The sequence below is a fragment of the Heloderma suspectum genome, chromosome 5 (genome assembly GCF_057233095.1).
Source record: "Heloderma suspectum isolate Gila_16-S chromosome 5, 16-S_ref, whole genome shotgun sequence".
Classification (NCBI taxonomy): Eukaryota; Metazoa; Chordata; class Lepidosauria; order Squamata; family Helodermatidae; genus Heloderma; species Heloderma suspectum.
In genome coordinates, this window is record NC_139462.1 from 24409007 (window position 1) to 24432867 (window position 23861).

Here is a 23861-nt window from a genome sequence, read left to right on the forward strand (position 1 = left end):
AACCTAGCAGCAATGCAGAGATTTAAGATACAGATATAAAACAGCAAAGCTAAGAGACTAGAAAGCTTAAATGCTAAAATGCCTGGGAAAATAAAAAGGTCTTCACCTGGTGCCAGAAGGAATACAATGTAGGAATACAATACAATCTCTTATAATCCAGTGGCCCTGAAAAGTTACTACTAAACCAATGTAGGCCAATATTTGGATTGCATTTGAAGTGTGTGTCATACAGCATATAGCAACGCCTCTGAAATCTGGCAGGCAATAAGAATGTGCCAGTTTCGAATAGTCCTGTCAGTTCCAAGTGGCATTGCAGTTGGACAATGGTGAGAGAGAGATGCGCATTTAAATATGCACAGAATTTGGGAGTTTACTGCTCAACCTCTAATGATATATGGAGCTAATGAAGTCAATGGTGGTAAACTATCCTGCTCTTCCAGCAGCGCAGGCAGTGGAGTTGACAACATTCCTCCAAGTCATATTACTTGCCATTATTTCCTGAAATTACTAGCTGCAGTGGGGATGCTTAACTTGCTGAGGTCTCTGGAGGTGGTCGTGGGAACCGTGCCAGTGTTTATATAACCAAAATAATGCTGAATATTTGCAAGTCTTTATTTTAATCGGCCTTCCCCAATCTGGCACCCTCCAGATGTGTTGGTCTACAACTCCCATCGTTCTCCCATCATCCCCGGTCAGCATTCTGTCTCTAAACTGAGTAGTTCCATGTAGCCATTGTTAGACTTTGCAAACTACTTTTGAAGCTCAAGCAGGGGAAGTCTAGAATGCCATTGGGGGAAGCACAAGCCTCTTGCATGTGCTTTAGGGTGCAATCAAACAAGCTGAAATTGAATCCAGGCAAGACAGAGGTGCTCATCGTGAAGGGTCCTAATTCAGGTATTGAGGTATGTCAACCAGTTCTGGATGGGGTTGCACTCCCCCTGAAGGAGCAAGTGCATAGCTTGGGGGTGCTTCTTGACCCAACCTTGCTCCTGGCACCCCAGGTGGAGGCAGCGGTGAGAAGTGCCTGTTACTGACTTTGGCTGATACGCCAGCTATGCCCATGCCTGGAACATCTGGACCTGGTAACGGTGGTGCACACGCTGGTAGCCTCTGGGCTTGATTTCTGCAATGCACTGTACTTGGGGCTGCCTTTATATTTGGTTTGGAAACTTCAACTGGTACAAAACATGGCAGCCAGATTAGTTCCTGGGACATCCCGAGGAGACCATATTACACCTGTTTTAAATCCTTTACACTGGCTGCCAATTTGTTTCTGAGCAAAATATGAAGTGCTGGTTCTGACCTTTAAAGCCTTACATGGTCTAGGCCCAAGGTACCTTAGGGGGCAGCTTTTCCCCTACATCCCAGTCCGCCACCTAAGGTCCCGTGAGGGCTCTCTGCTGTGCCTGACTAATATGAGACAGGCAGTCACACACAGAGGGACCTTTTCCTTTGCCGCCCCTCAGTTATGGAATGACTTGCCCATTGAGATGTGCCCGTTGACCTCCTTGAAGGTTTTTAAGCAGGCATTAAAACTCTATTATTCAGATTTTTAGAACTCTTGTTCCTTTTGCTGACTTTTGTATACTACTTTTAAGCAGTGTTGTTTTAAGCTGTGTTTTATTGTTGGATTTTTAAAAAATTGTTTTTAGTTCAAAGTTGTTTTTAGTGATATGTTGTTTATATGTATTGTCTGTATGTTTTTATTGTAAATGGTTTTTAAACTTCGTATGTTGTATTTTAATGTTTTAACTTTTGTAAACTGCCCAGAGAACTTCAGCTATGGGGCGGTACAGAAATGTAATAAATAAATAATCCTATGCATGTTTAGACAGAAAAAAGTCCTGGCTGGCTGGGGAATGCTGGGAGTTGTAGGACTTCTTTCTGTCTAAACATGCATAGGATTGCGCCCTTAGTTGCTTTTTGGCTTCTGCTACTTCTGATAGGATTCTACTTCTACAGTTGCATTTAATCCTGGTATGAAGTTTGAACTTTAATCATTCAAATAGAGTCTGCTTAAGGAGCCCAGACAGTTTAGTTGCTGTTTGTAAATGCTTTGCATCTCTCCCTTTTTTAAAAAAAAAACTTCTTTTTTTAATAGAATAGATGAACATTTCAAAACTAGTCCCAAAATTCCGGGGATTGACTTGAATTCCACCAGAGTGATGTTTGATAAGCTAATGACGTCTCAGCATTCCATCTTGCTTGACCAGGTACAAACCTCCAGTGTTAACATTAAAAGAAATGTCTGCATTTTGCAGGGCTTTTAGGAGGAGTTGATTCTTTAAATGACATGTATGAAGAAGAAACCTTACATAGAGTAAAGCAGCCTTCTCCAACTTGGTGCCCTTCAAATGGCTTGGACTACAACTCCCACCATCCCCAGTCAGCAGGGCCAGTGGCTTTTGGGGGAGTTGTTGTTAAAGACATTTGGAGAGCACCAGGTCAAGAAGGCTGGAATTAAGTTTCAAAGCTACAATCCATTCATGAGTTTGAGTCGAACTGTCCTGGGGACTCGTTTTGGCAGAATCTGATTTTTTTTGTTCCCATATTTGCGCAGATTTCCCCCAAATGCACAAAATGTGCACTTTCGTGCTTTAGCCTATAGGGAAATGTTCATTTGGGCCTGATTTTTTATTTTTCTACATATTTTTGGATGACAAAATTTGCGCAAAATCAGGAAAGTTAAAAAAAAATGGTCCAAAAGTTAGCGGACTCCACCCAACAGGGGAAAAGCTGGTCCGCTCTGGAATCCACTGGTCGGATTAATCAAAATCCGAACTTGTTTGGTTCCGTTGCAGATTTCTCCAACATCTCTAGTTTTGGCAAAAATCAACTGTGTGCAGCGGGAGAACTATATGTTTTGTATCCAACGCATTTCTGAAATCTAGGCTTTTCCTGATGATGTTGAAATTTGAAACTGGAAGGTTTGGGAACCACATCCCCCCCATGTGGAATATGGTGTGTTCTTAGGATCCAGGTCTAAACCCTCCCAAACTTGGGCTCAGCCTCTCATTCTTTACCATAGCCCTGCAACCTTGCATGCGAGATTTACTCCCTGCCTCCCCAGAATGTACCCTGACTAGGGCGAGAAGAGCTGCCTGCAGGGACAGCTGGTGTGATGGCCTTCCCCCAGCACTGAAGCCCTCATGTTTAAGGCATAGACACTGGTAGTTTCCTCCCAGCATGCTCAGGATTGGCACCAGGAAACCTGGGAAGCAAAATAATAGTGTCTGTGCCTTAACCATGAGGCCTTGGATGCTGGTGGAGATCCCTCACACCAGCCCTTCTTGCTGATAATTCCTCTCCCTCTTGCCAGAGCATGTTCTGGGAAGGGTAGGAACCAGCAGGAAGGGCTGCAGCACAATGGCAAGCAATTACAACCTGAGATGAGTTGTCCCAGGCTTGGCGGTCCTTTTGAGCTTGCTCAGAGAAAGATCATGAGTTTTTCTTCAAATTCTGTGTGAAATTTGGGGGGGAAATTGGCCGATTTTGGGGTGGAGGGAGCGTTCGAATTTACTACTCTTCTGCAAACATGGGCCAGGAGGATGTGATTCTCAGTAAAGGAGCTCTGGGCAACAGGAGGGTGCTGAACTTTGATCCAGAACTTGTGCCTTGGGGAAAAACAGTGGTGGTGTGTGTGCATGTGGGTGGGGGGTGCAGAGTGGTAGGAAGGATGATCTGCCTCCCTTCTTCCCAAAGCTTCTCCACTGAAGATCATGCTCTCCTGGCCCTGATTACACAGGCAATGGTCAGGTTTTAAAGACATGAGGCTGAGGGTGTGTGAACATTCAGGCTCTTTTCCAAAAGCAACATACATGGAGGGACATGCTCATGTTCAACCACATGCAGGAGACACAGTCACACATGCATGGCTTCACAGGGATGGAAGCATTCAGATGCCAAGCAAAGCGGGAGAAAAGATGCTTGGAGTTCTGGAGCTTCAGGAGGGCGGTTCACAGTTTCCCCAGCGACCAGCAGAATACAGTATTTCTCTAGAAGGATTCAATGGAATCAGGGCCAGCGTCAGTGGTAGGCGTAGTTGGGCAACTGCCAAGGCCCACACCCCCAGCAGGGGCATCCTCTGTCAACCCCCAGAGCCTCCTGGCCCTGCTGCTCCTCCTGTTTGCTAATGCTACCTTCCGTGAGCATGCAAGCAGCAACCAAAGAATTTAAGAGCAGCTTCTTTTACTTGCATTGTGCTCTCCCTCTGGATAGTTGTACAAATTGGGTCCAGAGTGAGAGAGGAAGTGAGTGGGCAGCAGGACAGAAGCAGAGAGGCATCACTATGGGCAACTTTCCTAAGGGTCCCCCAAAACGTGGAGCTGGCACTGGATAGAATGGCCCCACCTTTCAGTTTCTGTGATCAGCTACAATGTCAGAGGCAGATGGCAAGTAGGGTTTGGGCAGATGCACCATTTACATGATGGTTCACTTCATAATAAAAGTAGTTTAACAGACCTTTGGGTATATGAGTGAATATAAGATTCCAGTCACACAACCCTTTCAGTTTCGCTTGATCTGATGAAAGTAATCCATCCCAACTGGGCTATGCAGTTGTGCCAGCACGCCTTCTCTCGATGACAAACTCATCATGACTTTGTAGAATTCCAAGAACATGGGTTGAGTTGCCATTTGGAGGCATGTTGAAATAGTCCTATGACCAGTTTGTCTACTTGGGTTGATGTCATGGTGCTGGAACTGAGTTGAAATGAGGTGTAGGAACTATAAGCAACACAGAACTCTGGTCTGTGCTTCATTATTATTTTCTTCTTTTCCCCCTTCCCAGATCTTGAAGAGCTTTGAAAGTTTTTTGATCCCACAGCTGCCCAGCTCCCCGCCAGATGTTGAAGCCATGAGAATCTATCTGATTCTCCCCGAATTCCCACCATTTCAAGACTCAAAGTACTATGTAACCTTAACACTTCCATTGGCAATGGCCATACTGCGCCTGGACAGAAACCCCAGTAAAGTCTTAGGTACAAGATGCACACCTCTTTTCTGGGTGTTTTGCTTCCTAGATTGCTTTGAGGAGAAAGTTATTCACAAAACATATTTATATATCAGCTATCTGAAATGCCAGGGAATTTTGCCACTTAATCTTCATCCTACGTAAGTCTTCTGTCTGCTTGCCTGGCTTCTCCTGCTAAATCCCTTTGCCAGTGTGGGTAGGAAAGGTCCCATCAGAAAGCTGAGAATGGAGAGAAGGTAATACACTGTGTTTGGGGGAAGCTGCACTACCTCACTTCCTGCTAGGAACTCCATAGAGTGGAGGTGGGGAACCTTTTTCAGCCTCAGGGCTCAATTCAATTTCTCAATTCAAGATCTCAGGGGCTGCATTCCAGTTGTGGACAGATCCAAAGACAAAGGTGGTGAATCCAAAAATACAAAAAATTCCAGCACGTTGTAAGTTAAAGATCTTAGTGCCCAGTAACTAAGCCCTAGGACAGGCGTTTCAACCTTTTAGAATGGGGAAAAACTGCACAAAAGCAAGGAAAAGCAAGGTGGTTGGAGGAAAGGGGTTGGGGTCAGGGGAAGGGGGTCTGGCCATCTGGGGAATCATAGAGGGCCAGATTTGGCCTCCTGTCCTGAGGTTTCCCACATCTGGCATAAGGGAAGACCAGTGCTCTTACCTGCTATCTAGGGATGGTGGAGAATTTCTCCCCGAAACTTCGGGGGGCCGAGCGCCAACGTGTTCGGCCCCCCGAACAAGTTTCGGGGAGAAATTCTCCGCACCCCCCCTGGGACGGGACTTACCTTTGCCGAATGTCCCTCCCGGCGGCAGGTCCAGCCGGCGGTTCGTCGGGTCTTCGTCAGGGGCAGGGGCGGCAGCCAATCTTTCGACCGGCTGCCGCCGCCATTGCAATAAAAGAAAAAAAAAAACGCCCCCGTGATAGGCTACGTGACGATTAACGTAGCCTATCACGGCTAGATCTGCAAAGTCAGCCGTGATAGGCTACGTAAATCGCCACGTAGCCTATCACGGGTGACTTAAAAAAAAAAAAAAAGCGCGTACGCAAATGGCGGCCGCCATAGGGAGCCGCCATTCGTGTTCCTTATTTAGTCGCTGTAGTCTACGTAGACTACAGAGACCAAATAAGGAACGCGAACGGTGGCTCCCTATGGGGGCCGCCATTTGCGTACGCGCTTTTTTTTTTTTTAAGTCACCCGTGATAGGCTACGTGGCGATTTACGTAGCCTATCATGGCTGACTTTGCAGATCTAGCCGTGATAGGCTACGTTAATCGTCACGTAGCCTATCACGGGGGTGTTTTTTTTTTTTAACTGTTTAGTTCGCGGCCGGGCGAGGCGAGGCGCCTCCTCCCTGGCCTGAATTTCGGCCAGGCGAGGTGGGAAGCCTCCCCCCCGGCCTGAATTTCGTCCAGGCGAGGCGGGAAGCCTCCCCCCCCCGGCCTGAACTTCGCGGGGGGAGCAACGAAGCGCCTCCCCCCCACCGCGGGAAATCTTCGAGGACAGGTAAGTGACTTTCGTCCACCCCTACTGCTATCACGGTTCCTTTGTCCTCCCCCTTCGCAATCAACAGACTCCAAGATAGGAGGCTTTAGGCTCACTAGTTTATTAGTTAACGACCAGGTTCCTTACAAATGCAAATTCTAGGAAACTCTCAGGCTCAAAGCAAACACTTACTCCACACAATTACTCCACACAATTACTCCACACAATTACGAATACCAATAGAGGAGCCAAAGTGGAAGTTAGAGAAGTTGCCGGCAGTTTGAACAAGAACTTCCCAGCCAGACTAGCTTAGGGGGGATGCCCCTCCCTTACAGTTGCTCCCTCCTACATAGGCTTTCACACATAGCCAACCTAGTGGAGAGTCTGAGCTCCACCTCTAACTTTTCCCACTTCACACTGTGACGGACTCTAGCATCCCTCTAGTCACAGCCCCTCACTCTCCTCTTCCCCCCGAGACGTGGATTCTCATGGAGGAGGAAAGGGGGCCCCCTTCAGGCCGAGCCATCTATGTGCCAAAGTCTTGAGAAGAAGGCCTTGCCATATCTGAGCTCACTAGGGATGGAGTCGCCCCCTGTTCTGGCTGTTCCCATTTTGAATCTGAGCTGCTAGCTATCTCCACATGCTCAGATTCATTCCTGACATCTGCTGTGGAATGTCGTCAATGCTTTTGTGATATCAGCAGCCATCACACCAATCCCCAGCCTGCTCTCAAACCTATTTGCACGTCTAGCAACCAACACACTTTCTACAAGGACAGGGGCAAAGAATGCTATGCTTAACAGGCTACAAATATTGATCGAATACGAAATATTAAATGTGGTTATTCAGGGGTGACTAGTATCCAATTCTCACCCACCTACTCAGCCACAAGTTATCGTTATGGCAACATTTCCTAACTCATTCCCACTGTTCAGTGGGCTGAGAAAAGTGCTTACACTGGCATTCCCCTAAGAGTCCAACAGAGGCTTGCATTTCACAATTATTTAGAGTTGTATTGAAGTTTTGACTTCTTAAAAATGATAAATCCAAATACCCTTTTCCTACCCCTTCCCAGATTCCTTCTAAATTACCATCCCTCCCAATGAAACTGAAGAAGAGTGAAAGACAAGAAGAGGGGTGGGGGAAGTATTCAAATATACCTATTTGTCAACATAAAATTGTTGATAGGGGAGGGGCAGAGAGTAATGTGGCACCAATAGATCCTTCTCCAAAGTTGTCAGTAAAGTTTTGCCAGATCTCCCGAAATTTCTCGTTCCTTTTGGGAACGGTTGCTTTCCCCCTTGCAGCCTGGTCAATCGTACCTGCAACCCATTGTATAGCACCTGGGTCAGTGGTTGCCTTCCATTGTTGTCAGATTATTAGGGTAGCCCTTGGAAATCAATGTAACCTTTCTAATCCCCACCTCCATGATACATGATTTCTGTTCTAATTTGCCTGATGTACTCTGCTGCTACTAACAGAGATCTGATCCATATGCACGCCTTTCTGGGCTGTGTTGCCGCTCGAAGCTGTAATGTGGGACTGCATTGCCAAACCACAAGTTGATGGGGTATGAATTGGCCTCCAATGTGTTTTCAGCCACATCACTGTAGATCCTCATTTTCAAGTGTTAAACTCATGGACAACATCTGAGTTCTGCACTGCAGTCCTCCTATGTGCGCTTACTTTGGAATAAGCCCCACTCATTTCCATGGGGCTTACTTTCCAGTAAACATGCCTAAGATTGGGGTGCACCTGTAGTTATGATTTTTCTTAAACAGCAAGTCTGATCCCACTGAAAAGTTGGGATTTTAGTCATGAAAAAAAGAGGGTATCAGCCATCATCGTTATTTTAACTATATTTCCTTCAATGGGATCATAAGGATACTGAAGCTAATTACTTGTGCTTTGTGTAATCTCTTTAGATAACTGGTGGTCTCAAGTATGCCCAGGATACTTTTTGAGGCTGGTAGATCTTTATAAAGGCGCTGTGGTTTACCTCTTGAATGGAAGGAAAACATTATTGATCCCTGTCTTGTACAGTAGTTACATCACAGCTGCACTGAGACTTCTGGAGAAACTTCATAAAGTAAGAAAACACACGCGTGCATGTGTGTTGCTCTGTACAGGTGTTCGGAACACATTTGCGCTGGAGGGTTGTGATTATGTTGCCATGCCTCTCTTAATGCGCCCAGCTCTGGTTCCCGCATTGGGTTTCTTGTTTGCATTTTGCCTGTATGTGAGGAATCCAGTGCAATCTAGGCTTGAATTATGCAATCTGTATATCTGAGTTCTCTGCTGCAGCAATGGTGGTTCAGGCCTTTGTATGTCTGGCTCTGTATAGCCCTTATACAAACATAAAAGCCCCCTGCCTTCAGTACACGCATGTTCCAACCATCAGCAAGAAGATGAGTTGGTTAGTAATTCCACTGCAATAACCTTACCATTCTCAGTGCCATAGTTTCATTGTTCCTAAGCTTGTTAGCTATTTCTGTACTAAATACTGCTTCTAGTTGCCTTCTGTTTTGGTTTTTATAGTGATTTGGTATGAAGAAACTGTTCATTGCATTTTTCTGTTTTTTTCAATTTTATTTTTCAAATCAGGTAAATCAGAAAGTTAAACATGTAGAATATGACAGGTTTTATATCCCAGAGATTTCCAGTCTAGTGGATATTCAGGAAGACTACCTGATGTGGTTCTTGCATCAAGCTGGAATGGTAAGAGACTTCATCTAACTGGAGTGGGGGTGGGGTGGAGGGGGAAGAATAGTCCAGGGTTGAACCTGCCATTCTGTGTGCATGCTTGTGTATTGAACCGAACACTGTCCAAATGCAAATCCTGCAGTTAAAAATAATTTCCATAAAACTTATTCTAACATGCATATTTAATCTGTTTTCAAGATTTGGATATCTGAAAAATGTGGAACATTTAGGGGTGATAGGGCATGTGTGGCAGATAACAGATAACAGGTGCAAAGTGAGGCAGGAAATTGTGTGGGGTATTGCAGTCCACGTGGGACCTTAGTATGGTTTCCAAGTTTGTTTTCAGAGTTTTCCTCATAAGAGGAAAGTGTGGTATAATGGCTAGAGTGTTGGACTGGGAGTTGGGAGATCCGGGTTCTAGTCCCCACTCAGCCATGGAAGCTCACGGGGTGACTTTGGGCCAGTCACAGACTCTCAGCCCAACCCACCTCACAGGGTTGTTGTTGTGAGGATAAAATGGAGAGGGAGGAGGATAATGTACACCATCTTGGGTTCCTTAAGGAGGAAAAAAGGCGGGATAGAAATTTAATTAATTAATTAATTAATTAAGAAAGAAAGAAAGAAAGAAAGAAAGGCTAGAAACTTCTTTATTGCCAGTGTCTCACAGTGCTACGTGGTGAGTATATATTTTGTTGTTCAGTCGTTCAGTCGTGTCCGACTCTTCGTGACCCCATGGACCATAGCACGCCAGGCCTTCCTGTCCTGCGCTCTCTCCCGGAGCGTGCTCAAGTTCATATTCATTGCATCCGTGATGCTATCTAGCCATCTCATCCTCTGCCGTCCCCTTCTCCTTTTGCCTTCAGTCTTTCCCAGCATCAGGGTCTTTTCCAGGGAGTTTTCTCTTCGCATTAGGTGGCCAAAATATTGGAGCTTCAGCTTCATTATCTGTCCTTCCAATGAGCACTCAGGGTTGATTTCCTTTAGGATGGACTGATTTGACCTCCTTGCAGTCCAGGGGACTCGTAAGAGTCTTCTCCAGCACCACAGTTCGAAAGCATCAATTCTTCGGCGCTCAGCCTTCCTTATAGTCCAGCTCTCACAGCCATACATTACTACTGGGAAAACCATAGCTTTGATTAGACGGACCTTTGTCGGCAAGGTGATGTCTCTGCTTCTTACTATGCTGTCTAGGTTTGCCATAGCTTTCCTCCCCAGGAGCAAGCGTCTTTTAATTTCATGGCTACAGTCACCGTCTGCGGTGATCTTGGAGCCCAAGAAAGTAAAATCTGTCACTGCTTCCATTTCTTCCCCTTCTATATGCCAGGAAGTGATAGGGCCAGATGACATGATCTTCGTTTTTTTAATGTTGAGTTTCAAACCAGCTTTTGCACTCTCCTCTTTCACCCTCAACAAGAGGCTCTTGAGATCCTCTTCGCTTTCTGCCATTAGGGTGGTATCGTCTGCATATCGGAGGTTGTTGATAATTCTCCCGGCAATCTTAATTCCGACCTCTGATTCATCCAACCCGGCATTTCTCATGATGTACTCTGCATATAAGTTAAATAAGCAGGGTGACAATATGCAGCCTTGTCGTACTCCTTTCCCAATTTTGAACCAATCGGTTGTTCCATCTCTGGTTCTTACTGTTGCTTCTTGACCCTCGTACAGGTTTCTCAGGAGACAGGTAAGGTGGTCTGGTACTCCCATCACTTTAAGAATTTGCCACAGTTTGTTGTGATCCACACAATCAAAGGCTTTAGCGTAGTCAATGAAGCAGAAATAGACGTTTTTCTGGAATTCTCTTGCTTTCTCCATGATGCAGCGAATGTTGGCGATTTGATCTCTAGTTCCTCTGCCTCTTCGAAACCCAGCTTGTACTTCCGGTAGTTCTCGGTTCGCATACTGCTGAAGCCTAGCTTGTAGGATTTTGAGCATCACCTTGCTGGCATGTGAAATGAGCGCAATTGTGCGGTAGTTTGAACACTCTTTGGCATTGCCCTACTTTGGAATTGGAATGTAAACTGACCTTTTCCAGTCTTGTGGCCACTGTTGAGTGTTCCAGATTTGTTGGCATATTGAATGCAGCACTTTAACAGCATCACCTTTTAGGATTTTAAATAGCTCGGCTGGAATACTGTCATCTCCGCTAGCTTTGTTGTTACTAATGCTTCCTAAGGCCCACTTGACTTCACTCTCGAGGATGTCCGGCTCAAGTTCAGTGACCGCACTATCATGGCTATCAGGGACATTCAGATCTTTCCTGTATAGTTCTTCTGTGTATTCTTGCCACCTCTTCTTAATCTCATCTGCTTCTGTTAGGTCCCTGCCTTCTTTGTCCTTGATCATGCCCATCTTTGCACAAAACATTCCCTTGAGATCTCCAATTTTCTTGAAGAGATCTCTAGTCTTTCCCATTCTGTTGTTTTCCTCGATTTCTTTGCATTGTTCATTTAAGAAGGCCTTCTTGTCTCTCCTTGCTATTCTCTGGAACTCTGCATTCAGTTGGGTATATCTTCCCCTTTCTCCTTTGCTTTTCGCTTCCCTTCTTTCGTGAGCTACTTGTAAAGCCTCATCAGACAGCCACTTGGCTTTCTTGCATTTCTTTTTCTTTGGGATGGATTTCGTTGCTGCCTCCTGAACAATGTTACGGACCTCCGTCCATAGTTCCTCAGGCACTCTGTCTATCAGGTCTAATCCCTGAAATCTATTCCTCACCTCCACTGTATATTCATCAGGGATATGATTTAGGTCATACCTGAAAGGTTTAGTGGTTTTCCCTACGTTCTTCAATTTAAGCCGAAATTTTGCAAGAAGCAGCTCATGATCTGAGCCACAGTCAGCTCCAGGTCTTGTTTTTACTGACTGTATGGAGCTTCTCCATCTTGGGCTGCAAAGGACATAATCAATCTGATTTCGATATTGACCATCTGGTGACGTCCATGTGTAGAGTCGCCTCTTGTGCTGTTGGAAAAGAGTGTTTGCTATGATCAGCATGTTCTCTTGGCAAAACTCGATTAGCTTTTGTCCTGCTTCATTTTGTACACCAAGGCCATGCCTGCCTGTTATCCCGGTGATTTCTTGACTTCCTACTTTAGCATTCCAATCCCCTATGATGAAGAGGACATCTTTTTTTGGTGTTAGTTCTAGAAGGTGTTGTAGGTCTTCATAGAACCGATCAACCTCAGCTTCTTCGGCATCAGTGGTTGGGGCATAGACTTGAATTACTGTGATGTTGAATGGTTTGCCTTGGATTCGTACTGAGATCATTCTATCATTTTTAAGATTGTACCCCAGTACTGCTTTTCCCACCCTTTTGTTGACTATGAGTGCTACTCCATTTCTTCTAAGGGATTCTTGCCCACAATAGTAGATATGATGGTCACCTGAATTAAATTCGCCCATGCCTGTCCATTTTAGTTCGCTGATTCCCAAGATGTCGATGTTCAATCTTGCCATCTCATGTTTGACCACCTCCAGCTTACCTTGATTCATTGATCTGACATTCCAGGTTCCTAAACAATATTGTTCTTTACAGCATCAGATTTTCTTTTCACCGCCAGACACATCCACAGCTGAGTGTCCTTTCGGCTTTGGCCCAGCTGCTTCACTCTTTCTGGCGCTACTTGGAAATACCCTCTGCTCTTCCCCAGTAGCATATTGGACACCTTCCGACCTGAGGGGCTCATCTTCCGGCGTCATATCTTTTAGCCTTGTGATACGTTCCATGGGGTTTTCTTGGCAAGAATACTGGAGTGGGTTGCCATTTCCTTCTCCAGTGGACCACATTTTGTCAGAACTCTCTGCCATGACCTGTCCGTCTTGGGTGGCCCTGCACGGCATAGCTTATGGCTTCACTGAGTTACGCAAGCCCCTTCGCCACAACAAGGCAGTGATCCATGAAGGGGGAGTATATATTAGCTATAGATAATAGCCAAAATAGAAAGAATTGCCCAATGGACCTTGAGAAATATATTTCTTGAACAGCGACCTCCGCCCACCCCCAATGTTGTATGGCAACTCTTCTTGTGAAACTGAGGAGGGAAGAGGGACTAGAAGTGAAGGTGGAGCGTTGTAGGCCAGTCTTCATGCTGGCTGGAAATTATGGGAGTTGTAGTCCAATACATCTGGAAGGCACCATTCATGACGGCTATTCTAGGCAGTGAGCTGCTTCCTTGAGAGGACAGGGTTGGGGAACCTCTTTCAGCCTGAGGACAGAATTCAATTTTGGAGAAGCTGTCTAGGGCTGCATTCCAGTCATGGGCGGGGCTGAAGGCAAAGGAGGTGGAGCTAAAGGCAAAGGGGGAGGGGCCAATATAAACAAATACCAGCATACTTTAGTTTAAAGCTCTTACTGCCAGGAAAGGAGAGGCATTTCAACCTTTTAGAATGCGGGGAAACACTCCAGAAAAGCCAGGAAACTATGAAGTGGTTGGGGGAAAGGGGGTGGAGCCAAGAGAATGGGGTGGGGCCATCTGAGAGCCAGATTGGGACCCCAGGAGGGCTGGATTTGGCCCCTGGGCCTGAAGTGTCCCTCCCCTGCCTTAGGAGAAGGCCTTGTCACTGGGTAGGAAAGAGCCCACAACCAGCAGAAGTGGTAAGATGGTGGTGAAATTCCCTGTCCTGAGAGGAGAGCTCTGAGCCACAGTGGGGGAAGTGACTCAAGGGTAAGTGGAGTTGTGAGGGATTTGAAAACTGAGAAAGACTTGTCCGTGAAGGAACAGGGGACCTGGAATAAAATGTAGCCAGCGCTTCTTTCCCACCTGTGCTGTGGGGGATATATGGAGCTACATCTCCACGGCGTGGTATTCTGTGGCTGTTAGTTTTGTGTGCATGTGTATGGATGTGCTGCAGTCTGGAAAGCATGAAAAAAAGCCCTGCTGAAACCATGTAGGGGGGTAGTGATTAGGGTTTTGGTCTTATACAGGGAAGACCCCGGGTCAAATCCCTGCTCAACCACAAAGTTTACTGGGTGACTTTAGGTTAGTCATTTTTTCTCAGCCTAACCAACCTCACAGGTCTGTTGGGAGGATAAAGGGAAGGAACATGTATGACCTCTTGAGTGCTTTGGAGGAAGGACAGGATAAAATTGTAAGTGACAATGATGATCTAATTAAAAGCTCACATATAATTAGTATTTCTTTCTTCTCCTCTCCCCTCTTCCCCCTGCACAGAAAGTAAGACCATCTATCATGCAGGTAAAAACTCCAATTACTCTTGCCAAAGTAGTTCTCAGCAGAAGGCCAGGCTGCCGCCATTAAATTGAACTGCTCCTCCTTTCCAGGATACTGTGACCCTGTGTTCTTACCCTTTCGTCTTTGATGCACAAGCTAAGACGAAGATGCTGCAGACGGATGCTGAACTACAGATGCAGGTATTCAACCATTTCTCCTTTCTGCCTGTCCTACCCCTCACTTCTCTGGCTGCCTTTTTCTGTGCTTGGAGTTGTGTTTTCTCATAGCTCAAATATCCTCCATGACATTGCTGGCGTAGTTTGTATGTAGTCTAGCAGTGATAAAATATCTGTAGAAAATCTTTGGTTGCTAAAATACAGGCCTTAAAAAGAACCATTTGTTCTGGGGCTAGAAAACTTACTATGCAGTCTTCTGTACTTCTGCCTATATTTGTAATAGGAAGACATGATACAAGCTGCGTCTTATGCCATTTCTCTCTAGGAAGGAATGTAGAGTTATTTACTGTAGTGCACGGTCTCCAGTGTAGTGCCAATGGGCGCCACTTCTCTTACAGGCCAGGCTAAGATGCCCACCAAGCTATTTTCCCCTTCTGCAAGTAAATGGAATGATTCCTCCTTGCCTAGAAATGATTGCCTATACAAGCCAATGAGATCACAGCATTGGCTTGTACAGGCAGCGAAAAAGCCCCCCCTGCTGAAATTCAGCAGGGTGTGTGTGAAGTCTACCCCTTACCAAGGACCCTTGCAGCAAGAGGGCCCTTGGTGGGAGGTGGACTTCATCCCCCCTCTAGCCAGTTTTTTTTTGGGGGGGGGCTTTTTCTCGCCCTGTGCAAATTAATTGAGGTCTTTTCATTCAGTTGCATTGGGATGAGGAGAGAGCGAGAGAGAAAGAAAGGGGAGCCAGAGAGAGGTAGGTAGGGAGAAAAAAAGAGGGACCAGAGAGAGAGAGAGAAAAGAGCAGCCAGAGAGATGGGCGGAAGGAAGGAAGGAAGGAAGGAAGGAAGGAAGGAAAAGAAAGAAAGAAAGAAAGAAAGAAAGGAGCCAGAGAAGGAAGGAAGGAAGGAAGGAAGGAAAGAAAAAGAAAGAAAGAAAGAAAGAAAGAAAGAAAGAAGGAAGAGCCAGAGAAGGAAGGAAGGAAGAATAAATAAAGGAAGGAAGGAGCCAGAGAAGGAAGGAAGGGAAGGAAGGGCAGAGAGAGAGGAGCCAGAGAGGAAGGGAAAGGAAGAAACAAAGGAAGAGGAGTGAGGAAGTTCCTGGTTCAAATCTCAGTTCAGCTATGTGCTCGCTTGGAATGTAGGGAGCTGCCTTATACCAGGTCAGACTATTTATCCATCTAGCTTAGCCTTCTCCAACCTGTTCTCCCAATATTGCTGAACTACAACGTCCATCATTCCTAACCATTGGTCATGCTGGCTCGGGCTGATAGGAATTCATGTTCAAAACATCTGGAGGGCACCAAGTTGGAGAAGGCTAATCTAGCCTAATATTGTTTACTCTGGGGTTGTTCACACAGCACACTAACCCAGACTCAGGGGTTGAGTCTGGGTTGTTTTGAACGTGGGTTGTTTGTTGAACCGTAGGTTCGTGTGTTATCTGAACGCAGCCAGGGTGGCTTGTTAACCATGAGGTGTGGCTTATTTTTCTTGAACAAACCACCTTGAGAACCTATGGTTTGTTGTTGGGTTGTTCAGGGTGGTTAACAAGCTACACCGCATGGTTAACAAGCCACCCCAGCTGGGTTCAGACAACATGATAACCCACCCTGCAGAAAACGTGCTGTGTTCATACAACATGCTAACCCATGGTTCAACAAACAACCCACAGTTCAAAACAACCCACGCTCAACCGCTGAGTGTGGATTAGCGGGTTGTGTGAACCAGCCCTTCTGACTAGTAGCTATTCTTTGGCATCTCAGGCAAAGGTTTTTCCTGTCACCTGCTAGCTGAACCTTTTAACTAGAGAGGGCAGGGATTGAACCTGGGACTTGTTTATGAAAAGCAGTCTCTACCACTGAGCTGTGGTCCCTTTCCCCAGGAGGTCTTGGGCAAGTCACTGTCTTTCCACTTCCGCTCTCTCATCCGTAATATGGGTCATAATACTGCCAACTCACTTTACAGAGCTGTTGCAAAGATTATAGAGATCACTTATGTGAACTGCTTTGCGCACTCTGGAAGAGCCACTGTATAAATATAACATATTATTATCAGTACAACTAAGAGCCACTCTACATGTTATGTGGGCGCTCTGTGATTTGGATTTCTTGACGTTTTTACTCTTACTTGAAAACAGCATTGGAGTTTGTGAGGGCGGAGGGGCGGGATCTGAAATTGATTGGGGTGCCGGTGCTGGGAAAAGTAGTGTTTATGTTTAACCCTTTTCCTATTGACCCCATCTAAATCCCTCCCAAGCCACTAAAGTTGCTACAGGGGCGTGTATTCATGCCTGTCTATGGCTAACAGCAGCTTTGGAAAGGGTGACTTGCATCAAAAAGCAGTACAAAGAGGAATGAGTTAAAACAGTCTTTTCCCCATCACCTCTTTTCCAGTCAAATTTGGAGCACCCTTTCCTTTACTCACAACTTCTTTTCAAGGGAAAAATGTGATCTACACATAGATAATATATAGCTTGGCTCTAATTCCCATGGTGATTAGCTCAACATGGCAAGCCTTCCTCTCACTTATTACTGTGTTTTGTGCATGTTTAAAATGTGCTTGTAGAAGAAGTGACTCTGTGGAGTGGAGGGCAATATTTTTGAGATACGGTACTGAGAACTGAATTCTCCCTTCTGTTTGGCAAGCACACATAAAGTAGACCTAGGCTGAAGTGTTTGTTCTTCCCAGTAGATGGCACTAGTACCAAGAATAGCTACCTTGCTTTGAGATAGGGATGTCAGAGAATTCCGCAACGGATCTCGGTGAGGCCGAATGCTAGTGCATTCAGCCCCCCGAAATCCGTGGTGGAACCAAGCCCCCCCCCCACGAAAGGCATGCAAAGCAGAGCACTTACCTGCTGCCATCTGTGCTGACTTGCAAATGGCGGCCGCATCAGCGGCCGCCCTTCACTTCTTCATTATAGCCGTGATAGGCTACGTAAATAATTACGTAGCCTATCACGGCTAACGCAGGGATGCCATTTGCATCCCTGTGGAGGCCGTGATAGGCTACGTAAGTATTTATGTAGCCTATCACGGCAAAAACAACAACAACAGCGGAAGCAAATGGCGACGGTTACGGCGGCCACAATATGCGTTCCCTTTTTTTTTGCCATTTTAGCCTACGTAAATATTTACGTAGGCTATTACGGCGGGGGGAAAAAGGGAACGCAAATGGTGTAGTGGCCGCCATTTGCGTTCCCTTCCCCCCCCCACCGTAATAGCCTACGTAAAAATTTACGTAGGCTAAAATGGGGGGGGGGAGGGAACGCGAATGGCGGCCACTACGCCATTTGCATTCCTTTTTTTCTTTTTGCCGTAATAGCCTACGTAAATATTTACGTAAGCTAAAACGACAAAAAAAGGGGACACAAATGGCAGCTGCCGTAGCCGCCGCCATTTGCGTCCGCTGTTTTGTTTTGTTTTTTGCCGTGATAGGCTACGTAAATATTTACGTAGCCTATCATGGCAAAATACAGCGACACAAATGGCGGTGGCTACGGCAGCCGCCATTTGTATCCCTGCAGGCTGCCCAGCGGCCGGATGTCCAGCTGTGGGCAGCCCTGGCTGGTGGCTCCACAGAATCTCCGTGGAGTGGAGCCAGCCGGACAGAATTTCAGGGACGGAGCGCCTCCCCCCCCACTGCAAATGTCACCCTTCAAAAAGGTAAGTGACTTTCGTACATATCATGTTTCTTCTTTTTATCTTTTGTTTGTTTTATCTCTTGTTGTTCACCACTCTGGAATGTGTTTAAATGTGGAGTGGTATACAAATGTTGTAAATAAATAAATAGTGGGGATCGGAGTGAAAGAAAGAAAGAAAGAAAGAAAGAAAGAAAGAAAGAAAGAAAGAAAAGTTGGGAGAGCCCTGTCATGTTGATCTTGATTTTTATATGTTTATAGGTGGCCATCAGTGGAGCCAATTTACAGAACGTTTTCATGCTTCTCACCCTGGAGCCCCTTTTGGCTCGAAGTCCTTTCCTGGTCCTTCATGTCCGTAGGAGCAACTTGGTTGGCGATGCTTTGAGAGAGTTGAGCATCCACTCAGATATTGACCTGAAAAAGCCTCTGAAGGTAAGGCCTTGTCACTTCCTCACTCAAATTAGTTTCATGAGGGGTGTGTGTGTGTGTGTGTCCTAGTTCTCACTGAGATGCTAAAACTACGCCTGGGTTTTTTTGGTCTGGGGGCTCACCGAGTTGAATGTTCATCCATACAAAATAGTTCTCTGCACATAGAGGCAAATTCTTCTTTGAGTCTGTCTGACCCTTGAGATCCTCTGTTAGTATTATTATTGTAACGTTGCTGTTCTTGTTGCTATTATTATGTCTTATTCATTATTGTTATTAATTAATTAAATCAATTTATATACTGGTTATCATATCAAAAAACACTTCTAAGCAGTATATAGAATCTGAGATTAAAATACATCATAGTAAATTTGAAAACGTATCACTTAGAATGAGAACCTTTCTCTAAGTTTCCCACTGCAAAACATATTGAGGCTTGTCCCTAATTCTCCTGAGTCCTCCTGTCCGGTGCAGGACATTGGCCTTGTTGAAATCAGCTTTGTGCCTTCTGGCAGGTGATTTTTGATGGTGAGGAGGCTGTTGATGCTGGCGGAGTCACAAAGGAATTCTTCCTCCTGCTGCTGAAAGAGCTGCTGAATCCCATCTATGGAATGTTCACCTGCTACTCAGAATCAAACTTGCTGTGGTTTTCAGATACTGTAAGTGTGGTTGGATTTTGCACACATGTGATTCAGTAGGGATTCTGCTAACCAATGCTGAGCTTGCAGGTAGCTGCCTGGGGCTGCAGGGGGATTTAGCAGCTTTCTAGATCCACACTTTGCAGATTGACTTCTAAAGCAACCTTCTTCAACCTGGTGCCCTCCAGACGTTGGCCGATGGCCATGCTGGCAAGAGATTATGAGAATTTTAACCCAACGCTCCTGGACACCACCCAGTTGGGGAAGCATGTATCTACACTTTCCTCCTGCTAAGGCAAAGGTGGGACACGGTTGGGGGATCTAGGGGCCACCAGAGCCACCCCCAACAGGTCGTACTCCTGTTGCTCCTTCCAAATTCGGTGGCAGCAAAACAAAAGGCGGTTTGACACCAGATTTTGGTGGGAAACCACTGCAGAGCAGTTAAAAGATCAAATTTAGCTTGTTCTCAAAATTTGGTCTAAATTTCGCAGCAAACGGCCAATATTTTTGCCACCGTGGCAAATGTTGGGGCCAGGGGGGCGGAGCGCGTACATCCCACGGGCCACGCATAGCTCACCCCAGGCTAATGCTTCTTTCCCTTTGTGTGCCTGAAGTGTTTTGTAGAGCACAATTGGTTCCACCTGATTGGCATCATCTGTGGATTGGCTATATACAACTTCACTGTGGTGGATCTTCACTTTCCATTGGCTCTATATAAGAAGCTCCTGAATGTGGAACCCTGCTTGGAAGACTTGAAGGAACTGTCTCCCATGGAAGGAAGGTAGAAAGTTTTACAAGTATGTTTTCCTGTCCATTTTGCAAAAATCATCAGCATAGAATTGCACAGAAAATTGAGAGAGGAGGGAAAGTGGGAGCTAGGATGTCGCCTTGTTATGGGAGAAGATCTAGCTGTCAGAAGAAGGGATTTCTGTTTTTAAATCCAAGAAAAGTTTAGTCTGGAATTCTGTTGCCCAAAACCACCATTAGGTTTACTTTGGGGAAGGAGGGATTTTACTGTACTTTTTAATTATGTCCGTAAAAACAAACAAATGCAAAACCAAAGCATGCAATTGTTCATGGTGCTTACAAAAGAGAAAATAATGGATAAGGTTGAACATCATCCTGAAACCTGTTGTTCTAATATGCAGTTAAATATTTTTCAATGTTTTTTTTAGTATGACTCTTCTCTTGACCTTCTATCAAAGAAATTTGATTAATCAAATGCAACATTTCAGATAACTTTTATACAAATGTATTCATGCTAGAAATGTTGCAGATTTTCAGTATAAAGTAATATATATTTTTACAGCTGTTAATAAACAATCCATTCCAAATCCTCCCACGTGAAAGTGTTCTTTACATATCTCAAACTATTTTTGGATCAGAATGGATTTTGTAACCTGTCATTTCTTCAGTCTTTCCTAAAATTTGGTTTCAGAAAACCAAATAATAATAGAAGAATAAGGGAAGGGTTTTTGTGTATGCATAAACAATGTTCCATCTGAGATTATTAATTTCTCTCTCTTGCCCTCTTATTTCTTTCTGTCTGTTGTTTACCGTATTGTAGGAGTCTTCAACAGCTTTTAGATTATCCTGGAGAAGATATTGAAGAAACATTCTGCCTCTATTTTACAGTAAGACCAATTAATATGTATTTAATTGGGAGAGGTTTCTTGTGTTTATGCAAACCAAAGCAACACCCATGTTGCTCATCTTGGCCCAACCCACCACTTTTCATTAAATGCACACCGTGGGTTTTAATTTTTGTGAACTGCCCAGAGATCTTCAGCTATTGGGCTTTATAAACATGAAAAAAAAAATCCAGGGGAAGTTTAGCTGCAGTTTGAAGTCCTATTGATTTCTGTGGCACTTAAGCTCATTTTATCCGCCCCCCCGCTCTGGCTTGTGCCCCGCTAGCCATGGCAGGAATATGCCATGGGGGCAGAAAGTTTGATGCATAAGCTCAATTGCGGGTATATACTTACTATACACATGCACCTTTTCCTATATCTCCTCTTCCCCTTGTCCTTCCCCCTGTCTGTGAGCATGTGGTAAAAGATACCTGCATGTCTGTTTTCATTTAAAGCTCTGGTGGTGAGATACAGAATAAAGCAATTTTGTCGTCTGTTTGGGGTGGGAAAAACAGATATGCAGAGAAAGCTACGGAGTGGCAGAGCAGAAGAACCTCATTGCCGATGGAGACAAAATTGCAGTACAGAAGGACAACAGGTGCGTTTGGTTTGGCGGTTACAGTCTGGAGAAGGCCTGCCTGCTGAAGTACTCTTTGTGTTGACCGCATGAGCAATACAGGGTCCTTCCCCATGGCCATTTTAGAAGGATCCCAACACTCTAGTTTAAGCCTCTTAAAGTAGACTCAGTATTCATCTCTTCAGACAGTAGGATGCAGATCTAAGAAATAAAAAATAGGGGGTTCCTGTGCAGGTGCTGCAGGTGAACATACATGAAACCAAATAGTAAAGTATGACTGAACGATGAGAAATGCAATAAAAAAGAAAAGGTTCTGTTATCTGCCCTTCATCCTTCCTTGTTTACTGACATTTGGCTTAGTCCCAGGGGAAATACAAGGCAATAAAATGGATCCAAAGTCCAACATGTTACACTGCATGCTTGATTCTGCAATATTTGCTGAAGAGTTACATAGACAAACATCACTCAGGACTTGGTTGTTTTTTGTAATACAATGGCATGGCTGAAAGACAAGGGAAAGCTGCATGTAGTATTCAGTTCATCTATGAGAATAGTGCTACTAGATCAGATCAAATGTCTGGCCAGATCATGCCTCTGGATAGCACACAAGCAGAGCATGAAGGCAATAGCTTCTTCTCCACCCACACACCTCTTCCCCGTTGTCCTGTTCTTCCTCCCCCAGCCACTGGTATACAATGCCAGCCTGCCTCTGAAAATGGAGGATCCATACAGCCACCAGGGCATCCCTTTCAGTGCTACAGCATCCAGGATTGTTTAAGCACTGCAGGAAGAAAATGTGGGGTTGGAATGCAAATTCTATATTGAGGTAGTCCAGATTGTAGAATGTAGTGTTTCTTGCTGCACAATCTGAATGCTTTTATGCATTTGAGAAGCCTGCCTACAACTGCTTGTTTTTTGCGCAATTCACTCCACTCGTGCTCACCCTGTGGGCAGGAGAACTAACGGACCTGCACAATTTCTGTCCCACCAAGCAACACAAACTGCCAACCACATATTGTGGCCTGCCAGGCACTTGGCAACCTGCCTGTTTCTGCAGGCCAGGCAGCAAAACCAGGAGATCTCTGGTTTTGTGAGCTACATTTGGCTTGGTGAGTTACAAGTTGCACCAGGCCTGAGCTGCAGAAGAGGGCCTTTCTGTGAACACTGGAAGGCCTGCGCCTTGCCCCACTGTGGGCTTCCAAAACGGCATGATGGAGGAGGAGAGTAGGTTTGCCTGTTTATATACTAAATGCTCAGGACAACTGCTTCTGTGTGGCAGGGCCAGCTCCAAGTTTGAGCTGGCAGTTGCCCGTGGGTGCCGTGCGCTGGTGCCAGGCCCAGCCATGTGGGTCTGTGTGTGCTTCCAAGCACCTTACAGAAATATCTCTCATTTTAAACTGTTCAAATAGTTTTAAAGTTTTTGATGTTTTTAAAGCTTTGAAATGTTTTAAGTGGCCTGAAAGGTGACTCATAAACTTATGAATGAATCAATGAACAAATCAGTGAATGTTCTGGGTAGAATTGGTGGCTTCCAGTCTCCCGTACCTCTCACAGTTGCTTCTACACAATACAAACAAACAGCAGTGTTTCTTCCAATCCCCCAGGCAGGAATTTGTCGATGCCTATGTGAATTACATCTTCAACCTTTCAGTACATGAGTGGTACTTGGCTTTCTCGACCGGGTTCCTGAAGGTGTGCGGTGGAAAGGTTCTAGAACTCTTCCAGCCCACAGAGCTGAGGGCCATGATTGTCGGAAGCAGCAACTACAACTGGAAGGAACTGGAGGAGGTAATTGGGCACACCTTTTCTTTCTTTTTGGCTTCTTAATCCTTTGGTGTTGCCCCTCTCATTTCTCTCTCAGTCAAATTGAACCTACCAGTGAAATTCTACAGATGCTTTGGGGCTGTCCCCATAAAATGGATATTGGTAGTTAGGGAGACATGGAGGTGCAAAGTCTCAAAATGATTCTTGATGTAAAATAATAATAGTCCCGTCCCCCCAATATGGTGTGGCCAGTATGTTCCAATGTGATACCTTCTTCATAAAAAAGGGAAAAGCTTCTTTTTACTTAAAGTTTATTTTTTCTTTTTCCACTGGCAGCGCAATCCTTTGCATGTTGATAGTGCCACCATATTAATTGAGGCTTGCTTTCTAGTAAGAGTATTTAGGACTACAGCCTTAAATGCAGCAGTTCATTTAGAGAGCACATGAAACTATTTTGAATCAACATGCTCCCTAAGTGAACTGCTACATTAAGGCTGCGATCCTACACACACTTACCTGGGAGTAAATCCCACTGAACTCAGTGGGGCTTACTTCTGAGTAGACACGCATAGGATAGCACTGTGAGTGGGAGAGGATTTTGAGAAATACTGCACTTTAAACACTGCTCTGTAAAACAATTTTGTAATTCCTGCTACACCTCAGAACCATGAAGCTTGGGATAC

General features: G+C 45.2%; 1 protein-coding gene across 5 annotated transcripts in view; it reads left to right on the forward strand.

The window, feature by feature from the left end:
• The window catches only part of HERC3 (HECT and RLD domain containing E3 ubiquitin protein ligase 3), a 98423-nt gene that overhangs the window by 47966 nt on the left and 26596 nt on the right, over window positions 1–23861 (forward strand). For 4 of the 5 annotated variants that reach the window (XM_084855622.1, XM_084855620.1, XM_084855618.1 and 1 more), the window contains exons 12-23: window positions 2102–2213; window positions 4790–4979; window positions 8382–8545; window positions 9061–9174; window positions 14331–14354; window positions 14441–14530; window positions 18404–18574; window positions 19084–19227; window positions 19821–19987; window positions 20774–20840; window positions 21353–21435; window positions 23019–23202. In XM_084855622.1, the coding sequence (XP_084711748.1) occupies window positions 2102–2213; window positions 4790–4979; window positions 8382–8545; window positions 9061–9174; window positions 14331–14354; window positions 14441–14530; window positions 18404–18574; window positions 19084–19227; window positions 19821–19987; window positions 20774–20840; window positions 21353–21435; window positions 23019–23202 (1510 nt within the window). The remainder of the gene's footprint in view (window positions 1–2101; window positions 2214–4789; window positions 4980–8381; window positions 8546–9060; window positions 9175–14330; window positions 14355–14440; window positions 14531–18403; window positions 18575–19083; window positions 19228–19820; window positions 19988–20773; window positions 20841–21352; window positions 21436–23018; window positions 23203–23861) is intronic. The other variant, XM_084855621.1, reaches the window with a different exon arrangement.